At 55.1% G+C, this 22,740-nt stretch overlaps 3 protein-coding genes across 10 annotated transcripts in view; 2 read left to right on the top strand and 1 right to left on the bottom strand.

The window, feature by feature from the left end:
• Positions 1-2,573, top strand: part of MAPKBP1 (mitogen-activated protein kinase binding protein 1) — a 56,271-nt gene extending 53,698 nt beyond the window's left edge. For all 6 annotated transcript variants that reach the window (XM_058738120.1, XM_058738122.1, XM_058738119.1 and 3 more), the window contains one exon: positions 83-2,573. In XM_058738120.1, coding sequence (XP_058594103.1) covers positions 83-310 — 228 coding nt within the window. In that variant the 3' untranslated portion in view covers positions 311-2,573. The remainder of the gene's footprint in view (positions 1-82) is intronic.
• A 161-nt stretch (positions 2,574-2,734) lies between these two features.
• Positions 2,735-22,386, top strand: LOC131516706 (bifunctional peptidase and (3S)-lysyl hydroxylase JMJD7). Of its 3 annotated transcripts, XM_058738126.1 has the most exons (25): positions 2,735-2,833; positions 6,631-6,784; positions 6,862-7,115; positions 7,737-7,793; positions 8,264-8,359; positions 8,557-8,633; positions 12,019-12,091; positions 12,395-12,531; positions 12,656-12,787; positions 13,145-13,185; positions 13,390-13,432; positions 13,691-13,745; positions 14,325-14,455; positions 14,694-14,777; positions 15,077-15,114; positions 15,695-15,830; positions 16,473-16,609; positions 16,820-17,042; positions 17,171-17,288; positions 17,585-17,722; positions 17,947-18,051; positions 18,222-18,401; positions 18,752-18,918; positions 19,406-19,592; positions 19,685-22,386. In XM_058738126.1, exons 1-25 carry the CDS (start codon positions 2,770-2,772, stop codon positions 19,894-19,896), a joined length of 3,039 nt encoding a protein of 1,012 aa, XP_058594109.1. In that variant the 5' UTR covers positions 2,735-2,769; the 3' UTR covers positions 19,897-22,386. The 3 variants fall into 3 exon arrangements, with proteins under 3 accessions (XP_058594109.1, XP_058594108.1, XP_058594107.1); XM_058738124.1 differs by lacking the exons at positions 2,735-2,833; positions 6,631-6,784; positions 6,862-7,115; ... (1 more) ...; positions 8,264-8,359; positions 8,557-8,633 and adding an exon at positions 9,274-10,668; XM_058738125.1 differs by lacking the exons at positions 12,019-12,091; positions 12,395-12,531; positions 12,656-12,787; ... (14 more) ...; positions 19,406-19,592; positions 19,685-22,386 and adding exons at positions 8,858-9,017; positions 9,114-9,630.
• SPTBN5 (spectrin beta, non-erythrocytic 5) overlaps positions 21,495-22,740 on the bottom strand; it is a 45,530-nt gene continuing 44,284 nt past the window's right edge. Inside the window, exons 65-67 of the mRNA XM_058738128.1 lie at positions 22,306-22,356; positions 21,985-22,078; positions 21,495-21,747 (exon numbers count right to left, since the gene is read on the bottom strand). Of these exons, the coding sequence (XP_058594111.1) occupies positions 21,495-21,747; positions 21,985-22,078; positions 22,306-22,356 (398 nt within the window). The remainder of the gene's footprint in view (positions 21,748-21,984; positions 22,079-22,305; positions 22,357-22,740) is intronic.

The raw sequence follows: 22,740 nt of genomic DNA, 5'->3' as shown, positions 1-22,740 counted from the left end.
ATGGGGCCCCTCCCCTTTATACATCCATTGACAGGATGTTCCTCCACTGTTCCTCCAACTCACTTCCTGGGTCCTCCTGCAGGTGGCTGGCTGCAAGACGCCCTCAGCAGAGCAAAGTCGCATCACCCAGCTCCTCAGAAACACCTTCTCTTCAGTGAGGCAGGAGCTAGAGGCCCTGGCTGGCGCAGTGCTGTGCAGCCCGGGTGGGAGCCCTGGGGCTGTGGGGGCTGAGCAAACACAGGCCCTGCTAGAGCAATACTCAGAGCTGCTGCTTCGGGCTGTGGAGCGGCGCATGGAACGCAGACTCTAGTTCCAGAATCCTATTCCAAGTGAATGCTTCCCTTATTCCAAACTGTAGCCCCTGCTCCACTCTCCAAAACCTGTTGGGATGCTTGGAGTGGATCGCAGGGATCAGTGCTCAGAGGGAAAGCAGTTTTCCCAGCTACTCCTCATGGGGCCCCTGTATTTATTAATTTATTTCCCTGACTGTCGCCTCACTTTCTTGGAACCCCTGCCTCCACAGCCCCTTCAGTGGCTCATGCAGGGTAGGTCTTAGATCTTTGTCATCTTGGTGCTGTGAGGAGTAGGAGGGCAGCCTGCCCCATCTGGGGGAAATCGGGAAGGGCTGGCCCTCTCTTCTTAGAAGCCATTTGAAATTACTGCAGGGATCAGCTCCCTGGGGTGGAGCACACACAGGGTATTTGGTGGGGTGGAAGTGAGAGGCCACGTGGCATTCAGTGCCCTTCAGCCAACAGCGGAGCTTCACCTCTACCTCCACTTCCCTTCCCACACCAGCTGTACTCCCCTGGCTGCCAGAGCAGGGGGTTATGTTTTCCCCACTTCCTGGCAGTTGTGTAGGGCAGAGCCCTCTAGTCCTCCAGGGCGTTCCTAGCCATCAGGAGGCTTGAGTTTGTGTCAAGGCCTGAGCCCCCACATTCCACTCCCATCCCCCCTCTAACAGAGCCCTAGCATTATCTCTCTCCCTGTGCCCCCTTTCTCTCCTGGCCAGAACTTGTGGAGACAGCTGTGGGATGTTGCTGCGGGACAGTAAAGCCCTCTGCTGGGCAAACATAAAGCCCTGGCCTCCTCTTCTTAGCCCCTTGGTCTTCCCTATCCTCCCAACCCTTGTCCCCAGCAGGCTCCTAGACCCAGAGGCCACCTTCTCCTTGCATCCTGAGTGATGCCCAGTCAGAAGCCTGTGTTAGAACTTCTCTCATGGTTTACAGGGCACCAGCCCACCTTCTAAGGACCTTAGCCACAGAACTGTACACACAAACACACACACACACACACACACACACACACACACACACACACACACAAGTTGAGTGTTTATCGCTAGAGTACTTGGCTGGCTGATGTGTGCCTGGTTTCCCTTCATGTACTACTCCTGCTTCACCACCCTGGCTCATATGGAACTATCAAGGAGCACAAAAAGGACTGGAATGTAGTAACCTGAATTCTGGATTCTTGGTGTCCACAACCTAGCTGATGTGAGATGGCTTGTTGGTTCCTGGTTCAGGTGGAAGGAGCCTCCTCAAAGGCAGTGCTGGGCACCCAAGATGCTCTGGATGCTGGAAGTTGAGGGGAGGGGGAGGCACATGGGAGTGCAGAAGGGGCCAAGAGACACACTGGAAAGGTGGTAGGTGGGACAGGTATGTAGTAGAGGGCAGGGGGTAGATTAGAATTAGAAGGGCAGTTGTTAGGGGTGAGGGGAAGGAGATAGGGTACAGTGGGCTAAGGTAGAGTAGGACCAAGTAGTGAAGCAGTGGTTGAGGAATTGGGGTGAAGAACACGTGTCTCTGGGCCCTGCTGCTTCTCTCAGCCTCAGGTAAGTCAGTGTAGCTTTCCTGAAGTTCCAGGCCACAACAACCTATTCTCCCATGGACAGGCCCTGGGGCCCTGCTGGTTCAATAGGCAGCAACTTAGAAAGTTGGTTTTTGTAGAGTGCCCCGCTCTTGTTTGCATCAGCCAGAGTGCACCAGAACAGATGAAACCTAGTTCACCACCCCCACCCCCCTTCTGTACTACTACCACCTGCATGGCCACACTGCAAAGAAGTCCTGGCCCCAAGAACCCCTGCGGCTGAGGGTGGACCCTGGCAGGGCTGCAGCTGCCCTTGTGAGGGTTAGAAGTCTACTACCACTCCCCCAACCGGTACAACAGCCACAGATCAGCCCCAATAGGGCTCAGGCCTGGCCCTCTGGTCTGGGCTCTTGGAGATCCTCAGCCAACCAGTCCTTCAGAGGAGGGAGCTAACACTATTGCTAAGGTTTGTGAGAAGGTGGCCGCCCTTTCCCTACCTCAGCTGAGCGCTTAGGTGGGAGAGGGGGTCTTGTGGCCGCCGGCGCCCGTCCCCTTCTGCATGTCTGAGGCCACCGGCAACTGCCCCCCCCCCCCCCAACAGATTTGCCCTGACCCAGTTTTGAAAACCTCCTTATTTATAACTTTTATACTTTGTTCAGGCCATGGGCGCTTCCCTCCTCCCGAGGTCTCACGGGGCAGGGGCCGTTTTTAACTCGTCCATTTGTATTGATGTATGAACTCATCAATAAACACAATCATTTGTTAAATCTGGGATGCCAGCGAGTGCGGCAGGCTGGAGACAGCACAGCTCCTCTCCCGCCGCTTGGTTAGCAGAATCTGGGTGCGCTGGGGGCGGGGGAGAGGATGGCGCTCCGAGGCCGCGAGGCTCCGCGGCGGGGGGCGGGGCGCGGCGGGGCGGGGTCTCAAGGGGAGAGCGCGTGGCCGCAGAGCGGCGGCGGCGTCATGGCGGAGGCGGCTTTGGACGCGGTGCGGAGGGAGTTACGAGAATTCCCGGCCGCCGCCAGGGGTGAGTGGATTCGCGCAGAGGCTGCGACCGTCTTGCGTCCACCGCCGGGCTGTCTCAGGACGTGGGCGGGACCTTGGGCATGTGGGGAAGCAGAGTCCGGAGTCGGGTGCGCCCTGGCCCTCCTGGGCCGCCGACACCACATTTACTCCTAGTTCGTGTTTTCAAGGAGCGCAGACGCTCGTGCACCTAACTCGTTGCTGGCCCCACTCGGATCACTCGTCTGCCCCAACCTCGCTCCTACCCCCGTGCTGGGGCCTCAGCTCCCCTGTTCCGGTGTTCGCAGGTCCTCGTGGCTTCCTGGCGTGTCTTGACTCTACTCCCAACGTTTGGGCCAGTCTTCACCCTGGTGTATTTCCCACGGTCAACCCGCCCGGAATAATGGGGCAGCCTTCTGTTGCCTGTCGTGAAGTCTTGAGGTGGTCAGGTGTTCCCTTTCAGAACCCCAGCTGGAACGCTTTATTCAGGAACAGACTTCTCCAAGGTGGTGCAGAGCTTTGGGAACATTGTAGGCAGCTGTACAAGTAATCACTGGCTCTTCCCCTGGTTGGTTTTTATTTTGCTCTTTCCCTCTCTTCCGTTTTTGTTTTGTTTTGTTTTGTTTTGTTTTGCTTTTTGTTTTACCATTAATTAACAACACGGACACAAGGTTTAAAAAGCAACGGATTTATAATGTGAAGTAAGCACCCCTCCCATTCGAGGCCCCAGTTTGAATCCTTCCAGAAATAATGTTTATATCTACACATACACATACGCAGCACTATATATATTACCCTTCTGTTTACAACAGAACTGCTAAACACTTTTTTGTACTATTATGTATCTTGAAGACCACCCCATATCCTCCTTCCGCAATCGTTTTCACCTTGTGTACTTGTGGTAATTTACTGAATCAGCCTATTATTGATAGACATTTAGGTCATTTACAGTCTGTCTTTTTGCTAGTGTTGCAACAAATACTAGGAGCACCTCAATACTAAGCACCTCAATGTGTGCTAGATCAATGTGTTTAGGATACATCACTGAATAAAATTTCTGCCCTCCCATACCTTACATTCCAAGTGAGGAGACAGATCATTAACCCTAGTCACACTAAATGGGTAATAAGTAAATTATATAGTAGAAGAAATGGATTAGAAGATAAGTGTTGTGGGGGAAAAAATTAAAGCAGAATAAGAGGTCTCAGGCCAGGGGTTGAGTGGAGGATATAGGTTGAAATAAGATGGTCAGGGTAGGTAGGCTGCCTTGATAAAGCCACATTCAAGCACAGGCTTGTAGAAAGGGAGTGAGCTGTAAAGACATCTGAGAGAAGAGCATTGCAGGTTGAGGGCACTGGGGCAAATGCCCTGAGGTAGGAGTGTGCCTGGTGTGTTCATGGAACAGTGAACCTGGAACCTGGAACATGCCAGTGTGCCTGGAGCAGTCATTCTGCGCATGTGTGAGTATTTTTGTTGGTTAAATTTCTAGCAGAAGAATTGTTGGGCCAAAGGAATTGTTTGAATCCCTTTTGAAATTCTCTCACATCAAAGCCTCAGAAGGGAGCAGTAGTCATTATCTACAGGAAGTCTTTTAATTGGTGAGGCAGTAAAAATTCAGTAATGGCAGGAAACACAAACGGTGAAAAGAAAGGCAGTTTCCACGCATTTTAGGAATTCCAGTGGGAAAAAAAAGAATTCCAGTGAGAATAATAGATTTACTGAGCCCCAAATCACCCTCCCAAGATGACTGCTTTGATGGACTGGCATGACTGGGAAGGCCCTTTGCCAGTTTGCTCTCCCTTGCTCCCTTATCTGCTTGGCAGGTACCATCTTACCTCTCTGGCCGGTGAAGCAAGCACATGTTCCAGCTCTTCCCTTTTCTGTTTTCTTGGGCCTACCAGGGTCTTCCCACCCAGTTCTAATTTTTGAGCTAAAGACATTTACTTTTCAACTGAATGCAAAGCAAAGATGACTGCCATGGAGACCTCAGAGGTGAAAATTAGTGCAGTGGCTGCCCACTGGGGCCAAGACATTCAGGCTAGATCTCAAGGATGAAACAAAGCAAAGCCCTGTGTACCCTTTATAGAAGCCAGGAGAAAGGCATTCTCGTTTGTGGGAGCAGTAGGAACAAAGTTTGGCACCACCTGAGTAGAGTGTGGTAAGGGGCAGGCACCAGACAGGAGGAAACCAGACTGGAAAAGTAGGTTGGGCCTGATCATGTATCACCTTGAATGCATGCCAAGGCACATTATAATTTGTAAGGAGTAGTGGTAAGCCATCAAAGGATTTTTTTTTTAACTAGGGGTATGACAGTATGACATTATATTTTAGGAAGATGATGGGGGCCAGGGTGAGGGATGCTTTGAGAGGGAGTGGAATGAAACCCCAAGGAAACCAGTTAGTTCACTGCAGCGATCAGCCAGTCAGGAGATGTTGGAGACTTTCTTTCAACCATTAAGCCAGTATTTGTTGAGCACCTGCTGTGTGTTAGGGACTATTCTAGGTCCTGGGGGGTATACCAATGAACAAGATTTGCATCCTTACCCTCATAGAGCTTATGTTCTATTCTAGCAAGAGAGATCAATAAACAATTTGGATAAGTGAGGTATATAGTATGTTAGGTGGTGATGAATGAAAGAAGGGAAAAAGGAAGAAGTGTAGGATTGTTGGGGACAGGTTACAGTTTAAAAGGGTGGCCTGGGAAGGAAACCTCACTGAAGTGACATTTGAGGGCCCAAAGGAGGTTATTTGAATATGGATACCAGCAGAGGAAAGGAGGGGGTGGTTGGTAGAATCAATAGGACTTAGAGACAATCCATAGGGGTGGACAGAAGTGAGGGAGAAGGAAGAGCCAAAAAGAATAGATTTGTGAGAAGTGATACGGGGCCCTATAGACATCTGTGCAGATGGCACACTGCACAACTATAAATGCACATGGTAGCCTTGGATCTCCTGAGGATGGTGATGCTGTTCAGGAAGATCAAAAACACAGTTCAGCCCTTACTTTTCCTCCTGTGGTTTCCTGTAGCAGCCTGTTTTCACAGTTAGGTTGTAATCTTCTTGAGGTGACAATAGGATCATCCCTTGATACTCTGCATTGGCTAAATCAAGTACTGAGTACATTCTAGAGCTTGGTAAGTATCACTGTTGGAGGGTGCTTTCGAGAGCCTGACTCACCCACACCAGCCTGTGGCTTTGGGGCCTCAGCACCACTCATTCTGGAGTTCTATATACTGCCTCCATGTTTCCCTTTCCTTTTTTTTCAACGTTTTTTTATTTATTTTTGGGACAGAGAGAGACAGAGCATGAACGGGGGAGGGGCAGAGAGAGAGGGAGACACAGAATCGGAAACAGGCTCCAGGCTCCGAGCCATCAGCCCAGAGCCTGACGCGGGGCTCGAACTCACGGAGCGTGAGATCGTGACCTGGCTGAAGTCGGACGCTTAACCGACTGCGCCACCCAGGCGCCCCATGTTTCCCTTTCCTAATGGATGCCATGAGGTTGGACACTGCAGAGTGGGAAAGCCGTGGGGTTCACTGTGTAGGGCTGGACATGGTCCCAAGGAGGGTGTGGGTTGTGGGCTGAGCACCATCCCCTGGTCCATCCTGGTGTGTTTGTGGGTGTTTCATGCTTTCTGCCTTAAATTCTCTCCTCAATTTTCAGTTTCTGGTTGTCCAGGGTCCCTTGGTCATCAATGGGCATTATCCAGTGATAGTAGTGTGTCTTGCCCAGGGAGGGCATCTTCTACACAGGCATTGGGGCAGCAACTGGGTGCTGTTGGGTTCATAACCCCACCCTACCCCCAACCCTTCTTTCTCTCAGAGCTCAGTGTGCCTCTTGCTGTGCCTTACCTGGATGAGCCCCCCACTCCACTCCACTTCTATCGGGACTGGGTCTGCCCCAATAGGCCTTGCATCATCCGCAACGCCCTGCAGCACTGGCCAGCTTTGCAGAAGTGGTCCTTCCCATATCTCAGGTGGGGGCTGCCCCTGGGGGGATGTTGGGTGATACTTTGTGGTATTTGGACATGGGCTGAAAAGTCCTTTCCTCCAGAGCCACAGTGGGCTCCATAGAGGTGAGTGTGGCTGTGACCCCTGATGGTTATGCGGATGCTGTACGAGGGGATCGCTTTATGATGCCTGCTGAGCGTCGCCTGCCCCTGAGCTACGTGCTGGATGTGCTAGAGGGCCAGACCCAGCACCCAGGAGTCCTCTACGTGCAGAAGCAGTGCTCCAACCTGCTCACCGAGCTGCCCCAGCTACTGCCTGATCTAGAGTCCCACGTGCCCTGGGCCTCCGAGGCACTGGGTGAGTGGAGGCAGGGGCTGGGCAGGGAAGAAATGGGAAGGACAAGCAGGAGTCAGCCCTGCTTGCTGCTTCTTCCTTTGGTGATGACTTGGCCCATACTCTTGGCCCCTCAGGGTCAGGTGCTATGCACTAAATGCTCAAGTCTCCAGGCCACAACTTTGTTTTTGTTTTTGTTTTTGTTTTTAATTTATTTATTTGTTTTGAGAGAGAGAGAGAGAGACAGCGTGAGTGGGGGAGGGGCAGAGAGAGAGGAAGAGAGTGAGAATCCCAAGCAGGATCCACAGCCAGTGCAGAGGCCCACACGCGGCTTGAACTCATGAAACTCCAAGATCATGGCCTGAGCCAAAACCAAGAATTGGATACTTAACTGACTGAGCCACGCAGGCGCACCTCCAGGCCACGACTTTGCATTGAACTACTGGACATTGTCACCCTTCCTCTGCCACAGGGCAGGAGGCTCCTTCTGGAGCTGGCCCTCCTCTGCCCCTTCTCTCTGTTCTCTCCCTGTGAGCTCCCTGGCTCCCCCAAGATTCTGGTCCAGCATCACTGTATGGTGGTTATTCCCAGCCTAGCCTTCGAGGATAGTCCTTTCTGACTTGATCTCTTACCTCTGACCTGCAGGAAAGATGCCTGATGCTGTAAACTTCTGGCTGGGGGATGTGGCTGCAGTGACATCCTGTAGGTATCAGGGGAATACAGAGGTGGGGGAGGAGGGAAGAGGAGGTCAAGAGTGGAAGGTTGGGTCTGGACGGAAGTTTGACTGTTTTCTAAGATTTATTCTGGGGTTCTGGGGTTTGGGTGTAACAGAGCGCGTCCTGATAGCTCAGATTGGGGAGGGTCCCCATGGCAGTGGGGCGTGGAGGAGACTGTTTCTTCTAGGTCTCCAGAAAGCTCTCCTGAAGGGCAGCTAGGTCAGGGTGAACTCAGGAAAACTCTGTTTGCTTGGATTCCCCCCTTGGTAGAGATGAATGTCAAGCAAATGTCAAGTCCCTGATGGAATTCTGCCTGACTCCTTGGCATCCCCTTGAGCTGGCTTTGACTTTGTGCGATCTTCTGTTATACCACCTGTCACATCTGTCTTGTCATTTGTCCCCTCCTGTGTCCTGCCCCTCATAACCTTGCCCACTGGGCCTTCTTTGTATTGGCAGTACATAAGGACCACTATGAGAACCTCTACTGCGTGGTCTCTGGAGAGAAACACTTCCTGCTACATCCACCCAGTGACCGGCCCTTCATCCCCTATGGTAGGGGACTCAGCCCTCAGGGGCTGGGGGACAGGTGGCCCAAAGTAGAGGGAGGGCAGCAAGGGCCCTGGTCAGGCTGGTGTGCCAGGACGGAGGTGTGGGCACAGTTTTTCCACTGCACTCAGGGAACAAAGGGGAGGAACTGGCAAGCTGCAGGCCACTTGAGTGTCCCTGTACCTTTCTCCTTCTGGTTTCAGAGCTATACACACCAGCAACCTACCACCTCACTGAAGAGGGCTCCTTTAACGTGGTGGATGAAGAGGCCATGGAGAAGGTATCTGCCTTGTTCCTGGGACCTGGGGAGGGAGAAGGGTAGGAACCGTGTCTCTGAGAAGGCACAAAAGAGCTGGGGAGGTGGCACCTTAGTCTGAAAAATCCCTAAGTCTGGGCCTTCCCAGTGCTGAACAGGGCAGAGCTCATGGTGTTTACCTTTGGAAGGGACAGAGCTGGAGGGCCGGGGGCTTTGGGACTGTTCCCTGGCATCCACTGTATCCCCAGGTACCCTGGATCCCACTGGACCCATTGGCTCCAGATCTGGCCCAGTACCCCAGTTACAGTCAGGCCCGGGCCCTTTGCTGCACCGTACAGGCCGGTGAGATGCTCTATCTGCCGGCCCTGTGGTTCCACCACGTCCAGCAGTCCCATGGCTGCATTGCTGGTGAGGAGCTGCCCAGTAGGGCTGCTGGGGGATGGGTTTGGGAGGCAGTAGGTTTGGAGGGGGACCTTCATGCTGAGGTCTCCATTCTCCCCACAGTGAACTACTGGTATGACATGGAGTATGACCTTAAGTACAGTTACTTCCAGCTGCTTGACTCCCTCACTAAGGCCTCAGGCCTCGACTGATGGAACCCTGGTGAACGTTGCCAACGACAAGTGGTGGAAAAGGTCGTGTCCCTCCCAGGCCAAGTCACTTCCAGAGGCAAACTGGAGTCAGAGTCTGCTGACTCCTGGCCCAGCTCAGCTTGGAATCTGCATTGGAGGATTTGGGTGATCTGGAGGCCCAGGAGGTGCCAGGCAGGTCTGGGTGTGAGCTCCCAGGAAGTTACCACACAGGTGAGGCAGCTGCCTGTACTGGAGGAGGAGTGGGACTTCTGGTGCAGCCTCTTACCAGCACCGTGGGCGACTTATCACCTTGGAGCATTGGTGTCCTGTCTGTAAAACAGAGACAATGATGGGTCCTACCCGATGGGGTATTGTGAGGCTTGGAGAGAGATCTTTAAGGACCATAAGGGGCTGGCACAGAAGAAGTGTTCAATAAAAGGTGGCTTTGATTCATGTGTGCTGAGACTCCCTCTTGAAGTTGCCTTCTGTGGTCTGGTGAGGGCTGGAAGGTTCAGGTAAACATTTCAAGGTGACCCTGATTGGGGATGAGGCCTGGGTCCAGGCTTGGGACTGAGGACCTCTGCTGCCAACTCCCATGATAGCCACTGCAGCCCCTCTCAGGGCAAGCGGTTCTCATTTTAACTCTGGTGCAGAGCTCCCTGTCTCGGCCTCTAAAGCTGTGCCTAGCTTTGCTCTGGCCTTGTTTGCTCTCCTCCACCTCCAGGGAAGCTGTTGGGGTCTGGTGCCGAGGGTCACCCCTGTTTCTTCCACAACAAGCATAGGTAGGAGGGGACAGAAACCCCTGCCCATCCCCGCCGCAGGGTCTCCACGCACTCAAGACTCCCTCCCTCCCTGCACCAACCCAGACCTGGAAGAGCCCCTTTCCCAGAGAGCCACTCAGAGGCCTCATCATCCTAGCCACCCAGCGCTGAGGGTGGAGGCAGCCAGGCACGGGGCTTGGGAGGGCTCTTTCGTGAAACAAACCGCGCCCCTGCCAGGCAGTGATGGACCTGGGGCACCTGCTTCACATTAGCCAAGTGCTTCAGTCAGGGCCGGGCATTCCTGTCCTACAGTCACCGGAGGTTGTGAAAGACCCTGTGACAGGGGACAAGGCTTATCCATTTGGTGCTGCCCTGGGTCCACTCCCTGCTTTCCAGATGTCAGTGGCCCTTCTAGGTCCAGGCACAAGAGCAGGGTTGGGTGGGGTAGGTGCTGATGTTAACGCCTAGAGGGAATGGGTCTTCATGGGTGGTAGGCCCCCATTACAGGGGCCATGTAGGTTTAAGGTTCCTCATTTCCTTGACAGGTGGCTTGTCCTGGAGTGAGTGTGAGGCTTGGGTGGAGCAGAGGCGGTTGGGAGGGACCAGGGAGGAGCTTGGGGCCAACTGGCACATTGTTGGCTCTGTGTTAAAAAGCCGACAGTCTTCGGTCCTGCGCCCACTGCCTGTCATTTGTGGCTCTTGAGGACTGTCTGTCTCATGGCTCTGGTAAGACCTGCTGGGGCCCTGGGCCCCCAGGCTGACCTTTGTTCCCTCTGGGGTCTGGTTAATGCTGATTCTTAAAAGGAGCTGTGGGTTTCCCCAGGTGTAGAGAGGGGACTTTGCCAGACTTGGTCCAGGGTGGTGAGCAGAAGCCAGGGAACGGGCCGGGACTTGGGATAAGGGTCATCCTGAGTTCTTCCTGCGCTAGAGATGGGCTCCAGGCAGAGTTCTCAGGGCCATGGATTTGGGCTACTGTCCTGGGGTCCCAGAAGGAAGTGGCTGCTCAGGTGCTCTTGACTCAGTTGCTTGGAGGGTAGGGGCCCCAGGGCAGACACTGACAGATGAGCTTCCCCAGCTCTGCCCTTCAACTCCATCCATCAAGACCCTTCTGAGGCAGGGCTGAAGGCCAGGATTAGTTGGCACAGGCTTTCCTGGCACACTTGCCATGGTTTATATCCCTAGACTCATGATTGTGGGTTTGGATGGACCTGCTTGGGGGTCCTCTTTAGCCTGACCTGTAGCACCTGGAGGACTTGAAAACCTGTGTGTGGTCTGAGATGCTAACCACTGTTCATAGTCAAGCAGAGAGCCCATTTCCAGAATTCAGTCCTGGCCAGGGGTCGAGAGGCTGAAAACCAACTCTGCGCTCCTCACTTCTACCTCTCCAGATAGAGGGTTTGCTTAACCAGAAAATGCCTCCGTTTAAGCTGCTCAACCAGGGGAGCAGCCCCACCAAGGGGCCCATGGCCAGGCTGGGTCCTGACATGCCTCTTCCCCTCCCTCTGTAGCCTTATATTCTGCTGTTTCCCCCTCCCCCCTTCCCGCCCTATCACGGGCCTCCTGCCAACTAAGACCGCCTCAAGGCAGCTTAGCAAGGGGTAGCTGGAAATGTGGGGTGGAAAGATGTAAAAGACACTAAACCAGTAGCTAGAAGCAAGTAAGCTGTGGGGTAGAGAGCATGAGTCGAGCCGTCCTGGTGCAGTCTTGGCCCTGGACCTCAGGCAAGTGACTATGTAGGCTTTCTGTCTTTCTGTGCTCCAGTTTCCTTGTGGGATTGGTCATAATTAGTCCCTACACACAGCATAGTTGTGTGATTAAAGAAGTTAATGTACATAAAGCCCTTGGGCCAGCGCCGGCCCAGAGTGTTGTGTAAGTGTTGGCAGGCATCATCAGTAGATACCATAGCCTCCTTTCCATTTAGAGCTCTGATGGGTGGAGGGCAGCCATGTGGCTGGGAAGGGCTGATCCCTTTGGTTCAGAATTAGTCCTGGAGGGGGTACTCTGGCCTCTTCTTTGGCCCTTGTTGGCTTTGGGCCCAGCAGCCTGCAGCAAGCCTGACCTGTCCCTCCTCTGCAGGCAAAGGTGCCTGGGACCTGCCTGCTCACCATTCGTGTCCTGCAGGCCTGTGGCCTGCCCTCGAAGGACCTAGGTGAGTGCTGGGCCCAGGGAGGACAGTGGTTCTGGAACTGGATTCAGACTGGGACAGGGCAGTGGGAAGAGATATAAGTAGGTCTGGGCGTGCAAGGGTCCTGGAGAGGGTGCCGAGAGGAGGTGCTGGGTGGAATGTGGGATTGTGCCTCAGCTTCTTGCTCTTCCTGCCTCCCGACTCAGTCCCATTCTGAGGGTCTCCAGGCCTCCCAGGGCTGCCTATAATGGAAGGTCATGGACTCTGGGAAGCTGGGCTGGGTAAGGCTCTTGGCTGTCAGCAGGCACTTGTCCCTTCTTCCTGCAGTAACCCCCTCTGACTGCTATGTGAGTCTGTGGCTGCCCACGGCCTCTAGCCATAGGCTACAGACACGCACGGTCAAGAACAGCAGAAACCCCATCTGGAATCAGAGCTTTCGCTTTCGAATCCACAGCCAGCTCAAGGTGGGCCAGGTGTCAGCCCCTGCCCTGCCCGTTGTTCCTGCCAGCCCTTGCTTTCTGCCATGGCCCCACTCACCTTCCTATCCCACTCCTCCTTCCTGCAGCCCCTTACTCTGTTCCCTTCCAGAATGTGGTGCAGCTGCAAGTCTTTGACCAGGACCTTCTGACCAATGATGACCCCGTGTTGTCGGTGCTATTTGACGTGGGGACTTTGCGGGCTGGGGAGTTCCGCAGAGAGAGCTTCTCACTGAGCGCTCAGGCAAGGCTGTGCCCAGGACAGTGGAAAGCCTCAGCCCAGGGAGGGGAGATCCTTTGCAGGGGAGCTGGGTACATGGCCCTTTTTTCCAGTGAGTGGTCCAGGCTTCCGTGGCATCCAGAGGCTACTGTCAGCCAGGAGTTGCTGTCCACAGGAATAATCCCATCCTTGACCCTCTTTCTTTGCCCCTCAACCAAGGGCAGCTTTTGGGAGCTACCCAGAGAAAGTGGACAGAGCAGGGTGGAGATGGACATTGGCTCTCACCACTTCTCGGGCCCCAGTAGCCCCACTTGGCATGTGTGTTGAAATCTACACTCACGCTCCTCAACCTCTCTAACTTTGTTTTCTTCCTCTCTCCAGGGTGAGGAGCGGCTAGAAGTTGAATTTCAGCTACAGAGACTGTGAGTCAGGGGCCACTGGGCACTTCTTGGGTGGGAGTGCTTCTTTTGGGGGAAGGGCAGAGTCCAGTGTACCCAGAGCGTGCCCAGAACTGACACCCTTCCCTCTGAGACATCCAGTGGTGGTAAAGGAATGCTGTGGCCTCTTTGAGGGGTGAGAACCTGGGAGCCTGGACTTGCACTGAGGGTCACTGGTGTCCTTTTCAGGACAGACTGTGCTGAGCAGCTTGTCACCAATGGCATTCTGGTGGTAAGTTGAAGCTCCTCCCTCATGCCATCTGCTATCCCCCTCCCTGAAGCTTGGGGCTCCCTTGGAGATGCATGGGTAGAACTGAGTTGGGGGCGGTCCTTGGGATTTTGGTTCCTTAAGAGGATACAACCTCAGGCAAATGGTTGGTGACTCAGGGCCAAGGTAATGAAGTGCTGAGGACCAAAACTAGGGTACTGGGAGGTGGGGGCCTCTAACAGGGCAGGGGTTCAAGTCTGAGGGGCTTTTTTAATGACTCAGGCCCGGGAGCTCTCTTGCTTGCATGTTCGACTGGAGGAGTCAGGGGACCGGAAGGGTAAGTCTCCCTCCTACCAAGATAACCCCCAGCCCTCTGCCCTTGTCTTCCTCTTTCTTTTTTTTCTTTTTTCTTTTTAATTTTTTAATGTTTATTTATATTTGAGAAAAAGACAGTGTGCCAGTGGGGGAGGGGCAGAGGGAGACAGAAACAGAATCTGAAGCAGGCTCCAGGCTCAGAGCTGTTCTCACAGAGTCTGACTTGGGGCTTGAACTCATGAACTGTGAGATCATGACTGGAGCGGGAGTCGGACGCTTAACCAACTGAGCCACCCAGGTGCCCCTTGTCTTCCTCTTTCTGTGGGGATCTTAGAAGGGACCTTATATTAGCTGCCCTAGACTTTCATAGGCACTGGTAGAGATTAGGGGCAAATCCATGCTGGGGCTCCCCAGGACCTGTGTCCCCTTAGTCCTTGGAGAGGCTGTGATGGGGGCTCCATCTCTGAGACTTGGCCTGTGCCAGTCCTCCTCCTCGGGGTGGGGGGGGAAGTACCCTTCAGGCCCCTTATGCAAGACACTCTTGGGCCTTTGTGGGCCAGGATCTTATTCCCAGCCCCTCTGCTCTGGTTCCTATTTCCAGAGTCCGGGGGAAGAGTTCAGCTCATGGTTCCTGGGTCCTGTGAGGGTCCGCAGGAGGCCGCTGTGGGTGCTGGCTCCTTCTGCTTCCATTGCCCGGCCTGCTGGGACCAGGAGCTGGATATTCATCTGCAGGTAGTGTGCTGCTGAGGTGGGGCCTGCAGAGTCTTTCTCCCTCTTTCTTCTGCTTCTGCTCATGCTGAGCCCCTCACCCCCTCACTCCTTGGCAGAATCAGGCACACTGGGAAGAGTATGGGGTCTAGGTTGGCCTCTTATCCCTCTTCCTGCTGCTGCTTGTCACTCCCTGGGGCAATGGGTGAGATCGCTGCTGGAACAGAAGTGATTCTTAGGTATTCTTTCATCCTTCCTACAGGATACCCCCCAAGAGCACCTGAAGGTGCCCCTGAGGGCCTTGCCCTCTGGCCAGGTGGTGAGGCTTGTCTTCCCTACGTCCCAGGTACTTGATCACCCGGAGGAAGAATGCCAGAAGCATAGGCAGGGCTGGGCCCCATGCCTTATAGGGGGCCTGCGGTGGTAGGAGCTTCAGTCTTAGGGCCATGCCCTGCACAAGTGCTGAGCCAGGTTCTGAGGAGAGAGGGGTCCTCTGAACAGAGCTGCCTTGAAGCCTCAGACCTTGTCCCTGTGGAGATGGCCAGAGGCCCGAGGGAGCATGGGAGCATCATAGGGTGTGGCTCAGGCCAGGATGAGAGGAACATGGTGGCCAACTTTTGTGACTGAAGTGTTCATGGTTTTTAGGAACCCCTGATGAGGGTGGAGCTGAGAAAAGAAGACGGGTGAGAGCCGGCTCGTCCCGGGGAGAGGGCGTGGGGGAGAGCAGGCAGGCACCTGCACTTGAACTTGAGGCACAGAGAGGGCCAGGAAGCCACAAGAGAGAAATCATGCTCCCTTTGGGTGGTGGCGATTGTGGGTGGACCATAGCTAATAATCTTCATGAGACAGGAGAAGTCACCCACCCTGGCCCTTCTTCACATGCCTGGAAGACTAGCCACGAAGAGGTGGGAACACTGTTTCTTGTCTCCGCTGGAGTCATTTTTGGGTGGGTAATGGAGAGAAGCTGAGAGGTGGAAGTAGATCTATGGTGGTGGGTCCCACCCGGGGGCCTTTTTAGGCACCAGCATTTATAGTCGTGGGAATCCATTTTCTTTCTTTCCCCAAGTGTCCCCACCTGGGTCTAGGTGCACCTTCTCTCCATCATACCCACACATGTCACGCTTCTGTCCAGACATGGGCAGGAGTGTGGTTTGGGGAGAGGAGAGAGAGATTGAGAAGTGGGCTTCTCAGGTGAGGCAGACCCGGCTTCCTTTTCTGTAATGAGGCCGGGAGCTGCCTGATGGTTCCTTCCTTCCCACCCAGACCCAGGGAGCTGGCTGTGCGGCTAGGCTGCGGGCCCTGTGCTGAGGAGCAGGCCTTTCTGAGCAAGAGGAAGCAGGTGGTGGCCAAGGCCCTGATGCAGGTCCTGCAACTGGATGAAGACTTACAGGAAGATGAGGTCTGTGGGCTGGGCTGCCTTGGATGGGCATCCTCAGTCTTCCTCCAGCCCAGAGCTGACTGTTTCCTAACCAGACCGGAACTTGGCCCTGCCTCTTACCTACCTGCCCTGCTGTGCCTCCCTCTCACTTGATGTTCTTGGCAGCCTGATGCCATCAAATGCAGAGCATTGCATGAGGCACCTGGAGCTTATAAGCTGCCCCATTGGGCTAGCTTTCCTTCTCGCTTTTTTTTTTTAAGTTTATTCATTTTGAAATGGAGACAGTGTGAGTGGGGGAGGGGCAGAGAGCAAGAATCCCAAGCAGGCTCTGTGTTGTCCTCACAGAGCCCAACAAGGGGCTTGAACCCATGAAACCGTGAAATCGTGACTTGAGCCAAAACCAAAAGTCAGACTCTCAGCTGAGCCAGCCAGGCACCCTCTTTCTCATTGTTTCTTGATTTTTGGTCTGGTCCAGGTTTTGGGACTTGGGTCCCATCTGACTCATCAGTGAGCCATGTAGCCTGAGGGCAGCCTGCTGGGGTCAGATCAGCTTGGGACACTTTCTAGGGAAATGACTTCTCCTATTAAGAGGGAAAGGGGTGGATGTTTGGGAGACTACAGCCCTGATCAGACCTTGACTGACCTGGCTGTCCTCTCTTCCAGATCCCTGTGGTAGCTGTTATGGCCACTGGTGGTGGGATCCGGGCGATGGTTTCCCTGTATGGGCATCTGGCTGGCCTGAAGGAGCTGGGTCTCTTGGATTGCATCTCCTACATCACAGGGGCCTCTGGCTCTACCTGGTGAGCTGGCAGCACGTTGAGTGCAGGAGTTTGGGGGTGGCAGTCGTAAGGCTGTTGTGGACCCCATAGGCACCTCCGACCTAACTGGGAGAAAGGATGTGCCAGAGAGGAATGTGCTTGGGGGGACCATTGGAAGGTACCTGCTAGTCTGTTGTTCTAGGATAGAGAGTCCGAGGTGTGCGATGACCTCCTGGGCTTTGGCTTTCCCAGGGCTTTGGCCAACCTCTACGAGGACCCAGAATGGTCTCAGAAGGACCTGGCAGGGCCCACCGAGTCACTGAAAACACAGGTGACCAAGAGCAAGTTGGGCGTGCTTGCTCCCAGCCAGCTGCAGCAGTACCGGCAGGAGCTGGCCGAGCGTGCCCGCCTGGGCCACCCGCCCTGCTTCACCAACCTGTGGGCCCTCATTAGTGAGGCCCTGCTGCACGATGAGGTACAGGGGGGCGGGTGTGTGGCCAGGGCATGGTTCAAAGATGGGGAACCGCCCTGGGTAGCAGAGATGGGAAAGGCCCCGGGCACCAGAAAGCACAACTTTAGGTTCAAATCCTCTCCTTCTACCAGCCCCATGACCATACTCTCTCAGACCAGAGAGAGGCCCTGAGTCAAGGCCAGAACCCTCTGCCCATTTACTGTGCTCTTAACACCAAGGAGAAGAACCTGACCACCTTTGAATTTGCTGGTGAGTAGCCCGGAGTGGAGACGTGTGATCTCGCAGCTGGCAGGGTGCCTGTGATTAGGAGATGGGTGTTATACCCTCCCCTTCTGGGCCAGGTCCCATGCCTTCCAGAGATTATTAATCATCCCACCAGAGTCACTCAGGCTTTGGGATGGGGGTGGGGCCGTTAGGTTCATGCTCAGGGTGCCTGTAACCAGCCTGAGCCTCTAGGTCCCCAGGCTTCCCTGGTGTGAAGCCCGTGATGGTTGAGGGTCCTGGAGTTCTGAGCCCCGCAGTGAAGCTGTGTGGTCTCCTCACAGAGTGGTGTGAGTTCTCCCCCTATGAGGTTGGCTTTCCCAAGTACGGTGCCTTCATCCCCTCCGAGCTCTTTGGCTCTGAGTTCTTCATGGGGCGCCTGACCAAGCGGCTTCCTGAGTCCCGAATCTGCTTCCTGAAAGGTGAGAGGCCTGGGAGGTTAGGGAAGCGGAGATAGAGGGGAGAACGGGCCTGGCGAAGATGGCAGGCACCACCCCCCCCCCCCCCCCCCTCAAACCCACCCTCAGCTCAGTCATGGGGATGCTTCCCAGACTAGGATGGGCCGTGGGCAAGAGTCAGGTTGTGATTGGGTAGGGGCTCTCTCCCCCTCATGTCCTTTCTGTTCCTCTTGTGTCCCCTTTCTCAGGTATCTGGAGCAATCTGTATGCAGCCAGCCTCCAGGACAGCTTATACTGGGCCTCAGAGCCCAGCCAGTTCTGGGACCGCTGGGCACAGGATCAGGCCAATTTGGGTGGGTGCCTGGGCTCCTTGTGAGCAAGTGGAGAGGCCCCACAGGGGCTGGATCTGGAGGATGGTGGGGGTGGCTCTCAGGCCTTTGGGAGTCCACAGAAGCTGGGGTAAAAGTTTAGGGGTCCCAATTTCCTAAAAGATGCCCTACTTTCCCCCTTCTTAATTGAGCAGACAAGGAGCAGGTTCCTCTTCTGAAGATAGAAGAGCCTCCCACGGGGACTGGCAAGATTGTTGAGTTTTTTACTGACCTTCTGACACGGCGCCCACTGGCCCAGGCCACACATAATTTCCTGCGTGGTCTTCAGTTCCACAAAGACTATTTCCAACAGCCTTACTTCTCCACCTGGAAAGGTATCTCTTCTCTCTCTGGTCCCAGCTTTCCATGGGTCTGCCCATGACCACCTGAGCTTTGGGTCCCTGGTCCAGATATCCACACTCTCCAGCCCGTGGGCCCCAAGCTCCTTTGAGCTTAGTTCACTGGGCTGCTTGGATCAGCTACCCTTTTTCCTCTCATTTGTGGATCAGGGCCCATCTGTGGCATCTTGGGAAGTGACAGGCCTACTTTTGGTGGGAGAGAAGAGGGACCAGAGGGCAGAGTCGGATTCTGCCAGTAGCAAGGAGCTAGCATTAGGCCAGAGGGATCTGGTAGCCTCAGCACCAATGATAGCTGCTTTTCCACCCCATTCCCTCAACTTTTCCAGCCACCAAACTGGATGGGCACCCCAACCAGCTGACACCTGCAGAGCCCCATCTTTGCCTGCTGGATGTCGGCTACCTTATCAACACCAGTTTCCCGCCCCTTCTGCGGCCCACACGGGATGTGGACCTCATCCTGTCACTGGATTACAACCTCCAAGGAGCCTTTCAGGTGAGCTGGGGGCAGATGTGGGAGACCGTGCTGCCCTAGGCCTGGCCTGACATCCTGGCTCCTGCCTCTGGGGATGTCTGCCTTGGAGTCCAGTATGTGGTCCAGCTTCCCTTAGGGGCTGTGACACTCTGTGAACAGTGTCCTATGAACTGTGGATCCTGTGAATTTACCACCAGGGGGACTTATTCTGCTCAGGAAGCCAGATGAAGAAGGAGCTGGTGATGCCCCTTTGTGGCACCTGCCACCCCCATTCAGTCTAGACCTCTGGATCCCTCTGCTCTGAGTTTTTGTGTTGGTCCGGTGAAGGTTTTTGCAGAACCTGGGAGCAGTTAGCAGCCCCGTGCAGCTGAGGGGTTGGAGCCCCTTCCTCAGTCCGGCCCGGTGCCAGGGGGTCTGAGTTGGTGTCCAGGTCCCACGCATCCCAGCTGACCCCCACTGGCCCAGTGTTGGGGCCCAGCCATCTGATACCACTTCTGCTGCCCTGCAGCAACTGCAGCTCCTGGGCCGGCTCTGCCAGGAGCAGGGCATCCCTTTCCCGCCCATCTCCCCCAGCCCAGAGGAGCAGCGCCAGCCTCCGGAGTGCTGCTTGTTTTCTGATCCAGACCGCCCTGATGCCCCAGCAGTGCTGCACTTCCCTCTGGTTGATGCCTCCTTCCGGGAGTACTCGGCCCCTGGTGAGCCCCTCCATCCTGTCTCTCCACAGTGCACCCCCCCCCCCCCCCCCAGTGCAAGTCCTGTCCCTGTTCTGCTACACTGTCTCCACTAGGCATCCAACGGACACCTGAGGAGAAGGGGGCCGGAGAGGTGAACCTGTCTTCATCCAACTCTCCCTACCACTACTCGAAATTGACCTACAGCCCGGAGGACATGGACAGGCTGCTCCACCTGACACATTACAACATCTGCAACAACCAGGAGCAGCTGCTGGAGGCCCTGCGTGGAGCTGTGCAACGGAAGCGCCGGCAGCACCGGCCGTAGTGATGACGCTGCCCCGGCCGGGACTCCCCACTCCCCTCCCGACACTTTGTTAGACTCACTCCCTGTCCACCTGGGTGTTCTGGGTGAGTCGGGCAGAGACCGTCATCACCAACGGTTCCAGAGCCTCCGCAGCCTGGATGGCCCCCCCTGGCCCCCTCGCCCTCTGAGGGGCTCCGCCAAGATATGTGCCTGGCCCTACCCAGATAGGGCCCTGCAGCCACCAGCACCCTCTCCACATACTTGCAGGTAGGTTGAGGGTTTTAAAAGGGCTGAGAGCCCTGTCTCCTCAGGCTGGAGGTGGTTTCCTGTTCAAGGAGAACATTCAGAGGTGGCCAGAGGTAGACCTGGGGGCCGTTACTGACCATATTTGCAAAAGTGTTCAAAGCTATGTGACCCTTTCCCTTGCTACTTTGAATAATTGTACAGAGTGAAATAGAGCGGTTTATGTATCACAGAGGATCATACAATGTGAGATGTTAATGGGTTATCTGTCATTGCTGCCAAGAAGAGACAGGTCATTCCATGCTCCTGGTTGCACATAGCAAGGACTGGTTTGAACATCTCCCCAGGGGTACCTCACCGAGCTAGATAGCAGGTCAGTCCAAACCTCCCCTGAAGAGAAGGTCATGTCTGCCCTGCTGGAGCCACGCTCTCCAAGCAGGGAGGTGGCCAGTTTGGCCTGGGCAGGGTTGGGGGGCGGGGTGGTGGTGGAGGGAGTCTCTGCTACTGGAGCCCTGGCCGTGCACAGGTGAGCAGACTCCCTGGCAGTGAGTGACAGAGCACCCCTGTCCCACGGTGGGGATGGCCACCCCCAGGATCTGAGGAGCCAGAGGCAAGTCCTAATGGCATAACCGCAGCAAGTTGTGACCTTGGTGAAGGCTGCCTCTTAACAAGGAACCGTCTATTCCAGAATTTGGTCCTGAGGGGCCTGGCAGCAGAGTCTCATTCTGTTCCCCTAGAGGCTGTCCTTGTTTGTAGCTTCGAGGTTTGGTGCCATCTCAGGGTTTGCTTCAGGGCCCAGACCTGTTGGGAGAACAAAGAAGCAGAGTGAAATTAGGGCCTAGCCTCCCCAGAATCTTTGTCGGGCACTGGTATGCAAGGGCTCTGGCCTCCCTTGGAACTAATGTTGACGTGGATCCTGGAAGCTGCCAGGCAGCTGCAGGAGTGACAGTGGGGTATGGGAGAGGACTGGGTCTTGTGGCCGAGCTCCCTGTGTCTGCTCTCACCCAGTGATTCTCGGGCCCTGTCCTGAGCATGGGGCTAGAGTCACAGCAGAAGAAATGATTGCCCTGGTAGCCTTAGAAGCCACCATCCAGGATGAAGCCTATTCATTCAGCAACATGTGCTCTGAAGCCTAAAGTGGAGCCTGAGGGCCCTGTGGGACGGGCTTGCAGAACTGCCAGAGACTATACCCGCGGCTGCCCTCCACTGTGCTGTTAGTGCCCCTCAAGCCCAACAGGGTGGGGTCTGTCTCTGTGCACGGGCATGACCGCCTGGCTTCTGGCCCACTCTAGGACAGTAAGGCTTTCCTTTCGCATTGGAGCAGGGAAGGGCAGGCAGAGAGCAGGGTACAGCTGTCCTGCAACATGGCTTCTGTCTTAGGAAGAGGAGACCAAGGGGTGAGAGAGGTGGGAGCCCCGGAGGACAGAGCCAGGCAGGCTTTCTAGCATGTGCAAAGGGACCCCTGAGGGGCCTGTACCTTGGGCTTGGCCTGGGCAGGAAAGGCGGTGGGAGCCTTGGGCAGGTTCCTGGGCAAGGCCAGCAGCCTGCAGCAACTCCATGGGCTGCAGCTGACCGTCGGCACTTACATGCGGCTCCCTCACTGAGGTGGTCAGGGGCCAGCCTTGGAAGCTGTGGGGAAGAGGAGCCTCAGGGCCTGGACTCTGTTGCCATTACTGAGTGAGCAGAGGTTTACACCAGATGAGGTGGGTGCTAGGGTTTTCTATTGCTGAGGGTCTCAAATATGGGTGTTACCCCTCACCCTAGCAGTGCAGGTCTGAGTCTCTGGCTCTTGGGCTTGAGAGGGCAGCATCTGTGCCAGTGATGGGGCTCAGGATTCGCATCTGCCCGTATACCCAGCTGTCCTACCTTAGCGAGGCAGCTGTCTTGGGCGCCCTCTCAGCAGTGTGCTCAACAGTGAAGCCCAGAGGTCTGGCTCGGTGCTCCAGGCTCAGACAGTGGGCTGCAGAGCACAGAGAGAACAATGGTGAGCCTGGCCCAGATGCTAGGCCCTCTGCAGACAGCACACTTTCCTGCATGTTTGCATCTCTGTTGAAATCCTAACCCCCAGGTGATGGTATTGGGAGGTGAGTAGGTCATGAGGGTGGAGGCCTGACCAAGGAGTAACCTTGCCCCTTCAACCAAGTGAGGACACAGCAAGAACTAGGACACCCACAAGACGACTCTTACCAGACATGCAGTCGGCTGGTGCCTTGCTGTTGGACTTCCCAGCTTCCAGAACTGTGAGAAATAAACGGTTCTTGTCTGTAACCTGCTCAGTCTGGTATTTTTGTGAAAAGCAGCCCACACAGACTAAGCTACAACTGCTGCAGGAGGTTCTGTACACACCAGGAGGGGTGGTGCAAGGCCCCCCAGTGCACCCCATCTCCTAGAAGGCTGAGTGCAGGTGGGCTAAGAAAGGCTCAGCCTGGAGGAGATCCAAGATCCCTTTGGGATTCTGGAAGGACAGGCTCAGAGAGATCCTAGGGGGCCAGAGACTGAGGAATGGAGCCAAGAACCCAGAGAGACTGGGAGGAACAGGAAGGGACTCCCACCTGGGCAGTGACATGACCGGAATACACTGTCCAGGTGGAGCCTGTCAAACCACATGGACCAAGAGATTCC

Source organism: Neofelis nebulosa, chromosome 7 (assembly GCF_028018385.1).
Source record: "Neofelis nebulosa isolate mNeoNeb1 chromosome 7, mNeoNeb1.pri, whole genome shotgun sequence".
Classification (NCBI taxonomy): Eukaryota; Metazoa; Chordata; class Mammalia; order Carnivora; family Felidae; genus Neofelis; species Neofelis nebulosa.
This window is presented reverse-complemented; position numbering and strand designations above follow the sequence as displayed.

What these genes read in the sequence shown, in the direction of transcription:
- LOC131516706 (XM_058738126.1), top strand. Translation starts at nt 2,770, where the DNA reads ATGGCGGAGGCGGCTTTGGACGCGGTGCGGAGGGAGTTACGAGAATTC. An exon ending in CCGGCCCTTCATCCCCTATG is followed by an intron (nt 8,360 to 8,556) that starts GTAGGGGACTCA and finishes TTCTGGTTTCAG; the next exon opens with AGCTATACACACCAGCAACC. An exon ending in GGGGCCTCTGGCTCTACCTG is followed by an intron (nt 16,610 to 16,819) that starts GTGAGCTGGCAG and finishes TGGCTTTCCCAG; the next exon opens with GGCTTTGGCCAACCTCTACG.